Consider the following 9,743-nt stretch of genomic DNA (forward strand, 5'->3'; position numbering starts at 1 on the left):
ACTCAGCCAGTGGCCATCCACCAAGACAGCACTGCACGTCGCCTTGCCTGCACCATAGCATGCAGCTGGGCCCCTGGCAGTGCAGCCCCTTCCCCATCTGCAGAACGCCCCCAGCACTCGTTGCCTTTGTCTCGTGCAGGGTTTCCTGTGAGCCGGGCCAGGAGCAGGGGGAGCAGCCGGGCCTAGGCCGTTCTGTAGGCAGCAGGTTGCTTCAGGCCATTCCCGATGCGGTTTTGCAGCCCTACAGAGGGATGTCCCAGCCACGCCTGCTCAGCCTGCTGCTGGCGCTGGTCTTCTACTGCCAGGTAAGGGCTAGGCCAGCCCGGCCTCTCCCGCGGGGGCTGAGCCCCACCCGCTGCTGGACCTGCCATGCCTGGGATGGCTCTGTCGTGCCCAGCATCTTGCTGGGAGGGGGTGGAGCAGCAGGGGAATCCCAGGTCTCTGGGGCCCTGCCCACTCTTCTCTGGCCCTGTGGGGGTGCTGCTGGCTGGTCGCTGACGGGCCCTCCGCTGTAACCCCTCCAGGGACATTCAGCCCAGATCATGGATTTCCTCTTTGAGAGCTGGAAGGCCTACAGCGAGGAGTGTCACCAGAACATGAGCCTGCAGCCCCCACCCACAGGTGAGAGCCTTGTGCCCAGCCCCAGGGGAGCGTGAGCCCCACATGCCTCCCCTCCCCCACACAAGGGGCAGCTGACACAGCCAGGCTCCTGCTGGTGATCCTGGGAGCGCAGGGACAGGGGACAGATCCTCCACCCCTGGGGTCTGCTGGGGTCAGGAACAGCTGCCTGGGCAGGGGAGAGGGTGGCAGAAGAGAATGGGACCCTGGGCTTCCTGCCCCTTCAAAGGGGTTGCTGTGGTGTCAGGCCCTGGCGCTGCACAGACCTCAGGAGCTCACATGGCCTGGAGACAAGCTGCATGCGCAAGGAGGGGCCGTGGGGGCAATGCCAGGGGCACACGGGGGGGTGAGGGGGCAGTTCCGGGGGCACACGGGCGGGTGAGGGGGCAGTTCCGGGGGCACACGGGGGGGTGAGGGGGCAGTTCCAGGGGCACACGGGGGAGCGAGGGGGCAGTTCTGGGGTGTCACGGAGTTCCCGGGCGATGCTTTGGAACTGCTCCCCACAAAGCCAGTTAGGACTTTGGGGAGCCTCCTCTCCCTTGGAGCAGACTGTCTTCAGGGCAAGAAGCTCACACGGCTTCACCTCTTGGGTCTTTTCTGGGAGCATTTAGCATATGCCCCTCCATGCGCTTCCCACAGCGAGTCCGCCCAGGCGGGGTCCTGGGGAAGCCAAAGGGTTCTGCACCCCCCACTTCGCAGTCAGACGTGACTCTCAGCCAGCCAGTAAAACAGAGGTTTATTAGACGACAGGAACACGGTCTAAAACAGAGCTTGTAGGTCCAGTGGCGAACGGGACCCCTCGGCTGGGTCCATTATGGGGTTCAGAGAGCCAGACACCCACGTCTGCCCTCACTCCTAGTCCCCAGCTAGCTCCAAACTCCCATCCAGCCCCTCCTTCTCTGGGCTTTGTCTCTTTCCCAGGCCAGGAGGTCACCTGATCCCTTTGTCTCCAACACCTTCAGTTGACACCTTTGCAGAGGAGGGGCCCAGGCCATCAGTTGCTAGGAGACAGAGTGTCGGGCATTTATGTACCCTGGCCCTTTGCTCTGCAGCAACCATACACCCTTATCCCACCACCTAGATACTTAAGAACTGCATAGGGGAAACTGAGGAAAACATTAAGAACAGTCCCACTTCGTCACATGGGGGCACACGGGGGAGCGAGGGGGCAGGTCAGGGGGCAGTTCCAGGGGCGCATGGGGGAGGTGAGGGGGCAGTTCTGGGGGCACACATGGGCACACGGGGTGGCATTCAGGGTTAGTTTTGTAACTATAGAAAAATATTGATTCTACCTGCTCTCCCCCAACTCCCCCAATGGCCCCTCAGCTGCCCCCTCCATTGCCCCCCAGTGGTCTTTCAGCCAGGGGGGCACTCATTATGGGGGGGCTGGATGGCAGGGGGCTGGCAGAGGCGCTGTGACCCCCCGTCTCTGCTCGGGGCCTCTCTTCTCCCTGCAGAGCTGGTCTGTAACCGAACCTTCGACAAGTTCTCCTGCTGGCCCGACACGCTGCCCAACACCACAGTCAACGTCTCCTGCCCCTGGTTCCTGCCCTGGCACAGGAAAGGTAACTGCCTGGGGCTGTCCTGTCCTGCTGGGCGCACATGGGCAGCGGCTGCCATCTGCTCTGCCTGGGCTCCGGGGAGCTCTGACCAGCTGTAGGTCAGCAGGGGTGGGGAATGGAGGCCTTCTGGTGCCCCTGCGGCTTGTAGGGCCAGGAGCTGTGGGAGGGGGTGCTGAGGAGAGCCCTGTGCTGGCCGGGGAGGCAGGGGATGGAGTGTGGGGTGGGGAGCCGGGATACTCACTGCCTGACCCTCGGCTGCCCTGGCTGGCTAATGGGGCAGGGCAGGGTTCATTGGCTCTGGGCGCTGTCGGCCATTCCGGACCCCATCACTGGCAGCAAGGATGGACTTGGCAGGGATGGGACCAAGAAGTGTGGGGCGTGGGGGACTAGCCAGCAGGGCACAGTGAGGAGCGCAGGGGCTCCGGCAGGTCTGGGGAGGGAGGGGCATGCATGGGGGGCCGGCATGGGCAGATTGGGGGGACTGGCAGGGAGAGCGCGGGGGCCCGGTGGGGGGAGCACGGAGGTCTCTAACCAGCCGGTTCTCCATGTCCCGTCTCCTCCCCGCAGTGAAGCACAGATACGTCTTCAAGAAGTGTGGGCCGGACGGGGAGTGGGTGAAGCGCCCCAGTGGGCAGCCCTGGCGGGACAGCACGGAGTGTGAGATGGACGCCGAAGACCTCGAAGCCCAGGTCAGTGGGGGCAGGACTGGGGCTGGGCTGAGCCTTGCAGCCCCCATGGAGCACCGTGAGCGAGTCTCAGCTGAGCCCCACAGCAGCTGAGGGTTTGGGATGGCCCAGCAGTTTTGCCTCCCACAGGCATACGGGCCGTTTCCGTGCCTGGGCTCTGTCGCTCCAGCCCACGGACAGACGGACCTGCCCAGCCCTGCTCAGCAGCTCTCTCCCTCTCGTTCTAGGATCAATTTGCCAAAACCTACGGCAGCTTTAAGATCATGTACACGGTGGGCTACTCCGTGTCCCTGGGCACCCTGCTCCTCGCCCTGGCCATCCTGCTGGGCTTCAGGTAGGGGCTGGGGGGAGAACTGCAGTCGAGAGACAGGGAGGGAGGGGATGAGAGGCAGCCAGAAGAGGGAGCCGGGGGGGGGTTGGGGAGACTTGGGAGATGGGGCCACGGCTGGGGTAGCTGGGGCTGTAGGAGCCAGGGTGGGCAGTGGCGGGCACAGGCTGGGCACGGTCCTTGCTGGACACTGACTGGGGGCTCCTGCTTTCGGCAGCAAACTGCACTGCATGCGGAATTACATCCACATGAACCTCTTCGCCTCCTTCGTCCTGAAGGGGGTCTCGGTGCTGGTGATCGACGCCCTGCTCAAGACCCGCTACAACGAGAAGATTGACGACTACAACGTGGGCATCTGGCTCAGTGATGAGGTGAGCCCCCCAGCCCCTTTGCCATGCTAGGAGCTCTGTGGGGCCAGTGCCCTACTGAGCACCCCCACTGACTCCCACCCCTCCCCCCAGGCCGCTGCCGGCTGTCGAGCAGCCACCGTCTTTATGCAGTATGGCATCGTGGCCAACTACTGCTGGCTGCTGGTGGAGGGAATCTACCTCCACAACCTGCTGGTGCTCGCTGTCTTCTCCGAGCGGAGCTACTTCACCCTCTACCTGTGCATCGGCTGGGGTGAGCGCCTGGGCACGGGGGACGGGCACCAGCCCCTGCACCCAGGATGGGCACGGGGGGACAGGCACCAGCCACAGCACAGCGTCTGGGCACGGGGGGACGGGCACCAGCCACGGCACAGCATCTGGACACGGGGGGACAGGCACCAGCCACGGCACACAGGATGGGCACGGGGGACGGACACCAGCCACAGCACAGCACCTGCCCAGAGGTGCAAAGACCATGCTAGGGTGAGGGTGGCATGTTGGGCGCAGTGGCTGCTTTCCACCCCAGGACATGCACCTGGTGCCCCTGTCTCAGCCTATGGCCCCTGGGGGAGCTGCCCCTCTATGTGTCTCACCTGCTTCTGTCTCTTCTTTGTCCCCAGGGGCCCCCATCCTGTTCCTCATCCCCTGGGTGGTTGTGAAATTTTTATATGAAAACATTCAGTAAGTAGAGGACCGCAAACTGCGTGTGCAAAGTATGGGAATGTGAGCTATGTGAGTGAGGTGTGGGCATGCAAAGTGTATGGGTGTGCTAGGTGTGGGCACATGCAGTGTGTATGTGAGGTCTGTGTGTGAGGTGTGGGTGTGCTAGGTACATGTGCAAGGTGTGGGCACACAACGTGAGAGTACAAAATGTGGGCATGCACAGGCTGCATGTGTGAGGTGTGGACATGCAAAGTGTATATGCAAGATGTGGGCACATGAAATGTGAGTGCAAGGTGTGGATGTGTAAGGTGTGTGTCTGAGGTGTGGGCATGTGCCAGCTGCATGTGCGAGGTGTGGGCATGAGCCAGCTGTGTGTGGGAGACATGGGCGGGCTGCGCATGCAAGGTGTGGGCGTGGGCGGGCCACACGTGCAAGGTGTGGGTTTGCGCCAGCTGTGCGTGTGAGGTATGGGTGGGCCATGCTTGCGAGGTGTGAGGGTGTGCAGGCTGCAAGTGCGAGGTGTGGGTGTGTGCAGGCTGTGCGTGCAAGGTGTGGGTGTGCACAGGCTGAATGTGCAAGGTGTGGGTGTGCACAGGCTGCGCGTGCGAGGTGTGAGGGTGCGCAGGCTGCACGTGTGAGATGTCGGTGTGCTCAGGCTGCGCGTGCAAGGTGTGGATGTGTGCAGGCTGCGCGTGTGAGGTGTCGGTGTGCACAGGCTGCGTGTGCGAGGTGTGAGGGTGCGCAGGCTGCAAGTGTGAGGTGTGGGTGGGTGCAGGCTGCGCGTGCAAGATGTGGGTGTGCACAGGCTGCACATGCAAGGTGTGGGTGTGCGCAGGCTGCACGTGCGAGGCATGGGAGTGTGTTTGTGAGGTGGGGGGGAGCAGTGGCAGGTGGCTGAGGTGCTGCTGAGACCAGGAGCTGCGTAAGCGTCACTCCGTGGGTCACACGACTATCCCGAGAGGCCGAGCGGATGACAGCATGGGCTGTGGCAGGGCTCCCGCCGGTCTCTGGCTAGAGACTGCGCTGAGCCTGAATGTGGGGGCAGATTAGCCCCCAGCCTCTCCTGCGGGGTTCGAACACCTCCCTCTGAATCAGCTGCTGCCAGCCTCTGCTGGAGACGGGCACAGGGTGGATGGGCCTAGGTCTGACCCGTCTGTCTAGTGCTGTGCACGGGGGTTCATTGGGGCACGTGCATCTGTAGTTGTCTGTGTGCCCGGCAGAGGCTGCGTACAGTCTGTGCGCTCACGGGGGTGGTGCCTGTGCCCGTGTGGGCAAGGGGCACGCGTCCGGGCAGGAGCAGGTCTGTGCCTGTGGGGGAGCCCTGCCCTGGTTCACACGTCCTTGGCCCTTGTGTTACCCGGAAATCCCTCCCAGGAGCCTTGTACCACCTTGTGCTAGGGCTGGGCCGATCTTCCTGCCGGGGCACGTGGCACATGGCACATAGATACAAAAGTGCCACTTCCCCCGTCACCCCCCTCGCTCTCACCTCCCAGGTGCTGGAGCACCAACAACAACATGGGCTTCTGGTGGATCCCCCGCTTCCCTGTGTTCCTGGCCATCCTGGTAAGTCCCAGCCCGCCCTGCCCCCCCCTCCCCACCCCGGGCCCCCTCTCCTCTCTGCACCACGGGCCCCCTTTGCCCCTTCTCTGCACTACGGGCCCCCCTTGCCCCTTCTCTGCACCATGGGCCCCTTCCCCTCTCTGCACCACAGGCCCCCCTTGCCCCTTCTCTGCACCACGGGCCCCTTCCCCTCTCTGCACCACGGGCCCCCTTTGCCCCTTCTCTGCACCACGGGCCCCCTTTGCCCCTGCTCTGCACCACGGGCCCCTCCCCTTTCTGCAGCATGGGCCCCCTCCTGCAAGGTGCTCCCCCCCCTCTCCCCTCCATCCAGCCCAGGCACCCCATCCTCCTGCCCGGCACACACCCATGCCCTCTCTTGCACGCCCCAGCTGCTCACAGATCACAACTTCATATTCAGCTTCTTTTGCCTCCGGCTCATGGAGCTGTTGGGCTGCAGTCAGGGTGCGTTTTCCCACTTTGCACCAAAGCCACGGTGTCTGGATGCGTCCTGTCTTTTCAATGAGAGCGAGTCTCCCAGAATCACATGACCCCAGGAGCTGGGGCTTTCAGAAAAACACCAAATATTGTGAGAGTTGGTGCCACTGGGTTCCCCTGCATGGGTGCCCTACCCTGCCCAGGGAGAGCCCCGACCGCGGACAGGGTCCCTTTCGTCCTGCACTGGCTGCCTGGGGCTGACTAGACTCCCCAGGGTGCATCTGGGACAGGGCTGGGCACAGTCATCTCCTCCCAGTGATACTTCATGGGGCTAGGGCCACCAGCCCCACAAGGACTCCCTTGCTGGGGTGGGGACCCTCCAGTCCCTGGCCCCCTTCCCCATCTGCCTCTCACCCTATTTCTCCCTTTCAGATCAACTTCTTCATTTTCATCCGCATCATCCAGATCCTGGTCTCCAAGCTCCGTGCCCACCAGATGCGCTACACAGATTACAAATTCCGGTACGTACCAGGGGCTGGCCAGCTCCCCTGGGCCTCATCCTGCCCTAGGCCCAGCTCTCCCGCTCACACCTTGGGGAGGCCCCTGCACCGCAGGCCCGATGCTCTGTGTGTGTGTGTGCCCACTGCCCTGTTGTGCCAGCGGGGGCTCTGTGTGCCCATGGGACCCGGCTCTGTGCCTGTGGTGCCCGTCTAACCATGGGGCCCCATGTCTGTAGTGTCTGAAGGGGGAGGTGAAATGGGTGGGGAGTGGCTGGCTCTGATTGGTCAGTCTCCCTGGCAGGCTGGCGAAGTCCACGCTGACGCTGATCCCGCTGCTGGGCATCCACGAGGTGGTGTTTGCCTTCGTCACAGACGAGCATGCCCAGGGTACCCTGCGCTATGTCAAGCTCTTCTTCGACCTCTTCCTGAGCTCCTTCCAGGTGAGCTGGGCCTGGCGCCTGAGCGGGGCGCCCTCAAGCACCCTCTCGCCCAGCCTCTGTGCTCTGTGGCCTCCCCTCCCATGACCCTGGGGGGGGGATCAAGGGGCCTGGGCCGTGCCCCTCTCATGCCCTCTCTTCTTGCTGCCTAGGGGATGCTGGTGGCCATTCTCTACTGCTTTGTCAACAAGGAGGTGAGTGCGAGCACCCTGGGCCCGGCACGGGGAGCCCGTTCCATGACTGCGTCCGCCCGGGACCCCGGACCTGCATTCTGCAGCGCAGGCCCGGTGGGGAGCACTCTGCTGCCCGGTGCCATCTGGGCCCCAGTAGGGGCTCTGGGCTTGGCCTGGCCAGTCTTGCTCTGTGGGAGGCGGAACGCTGGCTGGCGCAGGCCCCGGGCCAGGCTCACCCCGTCTGGGGCTGTTTGCAGGTGCAGTCGGAGCTGCTGAAGAAGTGGCAGCGCTGGAAGCTGGGCAAGGACCTGGAGGAGGAGTACAAGCACACGTACAGCCAGACCCCCAATGCCCGCAACGGGGGCAGCAGTACTTGTGAGAAGCACAGGCTGGTGGGCAGCTGCATGACTGGGCTGGGGCGGAGTCAGCCCACGGCGCACACCAGCACCCACTACCTCGAGAAGACGGGCTGCAGCACCAACGAGAGGCACCAGTGCTACGAGTTCCCCGAAACGGCCGCCAGCAACTTCTGAGCCCCCCGCACCCTCCGGAACGCAGCCAGGGCGCCGGGCCCACGCCCGTCCGCGGGCAGGCTCTGCTGGGCAGGGAGAGGGAGCCAAGGGCTCAGGCAGCGGGCTTGCAGGGACATAAAGCGAGAGCCTGTGCCTTTCAGCCCTTCCTGGGCTGTCCGGGGATCGGGGTGTATACCAGGCTGCCAGGGCCTGACGACAGGCATGCTAAGAATGGAGCATGCCCTGCTGCCCCTGTCCATCCTTCGGAGGCACGTGCCAGGTGGGCACGTGATGGTGTCTGTGCACAAGGCCTGCACCCCAGCACAAGTCCACATGGAGGGCAGAGCACCCTGTGCCAGCCTGGCGGGGTGTAGGGAGCCTGGGGACAGTGCCCGCTGGAGCGTGGGGGCAGGGTGTCTGCCTGCTGGGTCGTGTGTACAGCTGCTTCCTGTGCTTGCTCCTGCTGCCCGCCAGCTCCTGTGCCCGAGGTTAATTTATCTCTGCAGTAGCTATGTAAATAGGCATGGGGTCCACGGGGCAGGCTCTGTCTGCGTCTGTCTGTGTGTGGCACGGCGCATCACTCCGGAGGACGTGGGCACCAATAAACCCTGGGGTGTGTCTCATGGCAACGAGGGTCTGAAGCTTCCTGACTGGGAGCTGAAGGGGCCGGCACAGCCAGGCAGCATGAATGCTGGCCCAGGGAGGTGAATGTCCAGGAGGAGGGGGCACTTGCTCAAAGGAGGGGAGCAAGGCGGGGAGCTTGCACAAAGACAGGGAAGAGGAGGTGCATGCACAAAGGTGGGCCGAAGGGTCTCCACTGGGCAGGTGGGTTGCCCGGAGCAGCAACTCCTGCCACAGCCAGCGAGCTGGGCCAGGCTGCAGTGCCCGCCCCATCCTAGGCCCGGCATGTCAGGCTGCCAAGCTGGGGTCAGCGCCGCTCCCTTCTGTGGCGCCCAGGCCCAGCTGCAGGCTCAGTCTCACTCCCACACATCCGCCTCCTCCCTGCACTTGCCTGGCAGCCCCATCCAGCCTGCCCTGAGCCTCTCCTCCTTCCCCTGGCACAGGGCAGAGAAAGCAAATGCCACCCCTGCCCCGGGAGCCCTGGGAGGGCTGCGTCTCCCCAAACGGGCACATTTGGCACATGATGGCTGGCTTGCCTGGCCACGAGCAGTTACTCTGGGCGCTGTGTGGCTGTGCGCACCGCGTGGGGCTTTCCCTGTGCACTGGGCCAGGGAGCTGAGCACAGGGGCCAGCAGTGTGGCTGGGCAGCCATCAGGCTGTGAGCGCATAAAGCACAGGAGAGGGGCTAGTGCAGCAGCTGCAGCTCTACTGTCCCCAGAGGAAAGCATGAGCTAGAGAGCATCTGCTCAAGGCTGCAGGGGGCCCTGGCTGGCACTGGCCGGATGGCGGTCCAAGAGGAGACCCTCCTGCCGGCTTGGCCCCCCCAGTCAGCTTTGGCCAGGGGCAAAAACACCAGCCACTGGCACTTGGCTTGGAGTCATGCAGGGCCAGCAGCAGCGTAGCGGGCATGCTGCCCCACAGGTGTAGGCCCCTGCATACAGCCACAGGCGTTCACACACATGCTGGGTGCCTCCCAGCACCCCACAGCCCCCCCAATCACTCATAAGGTGCTTTCGCACCCCATGTGAGCACTAAGCCATCGAAAGTGGCGGCTTTGGGAAAGGAACAAGCTCCTTGTATGGGGGATTAGCCCAGCGCGCCTGCCTGCCTGCGTACAAGCTCTGCCCCACGTGCACAGCCTGGCAGCACTCCCATGCACACACCTGCCTGGGCAGGTGACAGGGTCAGGACTCCTGGGTTCTGGTCCCAGCTCGCGCTGCTGCAAGGACCATACTAGTGCATCTGGCAGCAAGGTGGTGTCCACAGGGTTACAGGCCAGG

At 63.9% G+C, this 9,743-nt stretch overlaps 1 protein-coding gene across 1 annotated transcript; it reads left to right on the forward strand.

The window, feature by feature from the left end:
* The first annotated feature begins 251 nt into the window (after window positions 1-251).
* On the forward strand, window positions 252-7,863 carry GCGR (glucagon receptor). Its single transcript, XM_065416071.1, has 13 exons — window positions 252-305; window positions 525-621; window positions 2,076-2,183; window positions 2,748-2,869; window positions 3,094-3,200; window positions 3,412-3,565; window positions 3,656-3,815; window positions 4,183-4,243; window positions 5,719-5,788; window positions 6,653-6,741; window positions 7,022-7,160; window positions 7,310-7,351; window positions 7,588-7,863. The coding sequence occupies exons 1-13, from the start codon at window positions 252-254 to the stop codon at window positions 7,861-7,863; spliced, it is 1,479 nt and encodes a 492-aa protein (XP_065272143.1).
* The last annotated feature ends 1,880 nt before the right edge of the window (window positions 7,864-9,743 follow it).

This window comes from Emys orbicularis, chromosome 13 (assembly GCF_028017835.1).
Source record: "Emys orbicularis isolate rEmyOrb1 chromosome 13, rEmyOrb1.hap1, whole genome shotgun sequence".
Taxonomy (NCBI): domain Eukaryota; kingdom Metazoa; phylum Chordata; order Testudines; family Emydidae; genus Emys; species Emys orbicularis.

Bases quoted from the DNA above. Each gene is read 5' to 3' on its own strand.
- GCGR (XM_065416071.1), top strand. From the start codon at position 252: ATGTCCCAGCCACGCCTGCTCAGCCTGCTGCTGGCGCTGGTCTTCTAC. The intron at 6,742-7,021 runs GTACGTACCAGG...TCTCCCTGGCAG, and splicing joins TACACAGATTACAAATTCCG to GCTGGCGAAGTCCACGCTGA. The intron at 7,352-7,587 runs GTGAGTGCGAGC...GGCTGTTTGCAG, and splicing joins ACTGCTTTGTCAACAAGGAG to GTGCAGTCGGAGCTGCTGAA.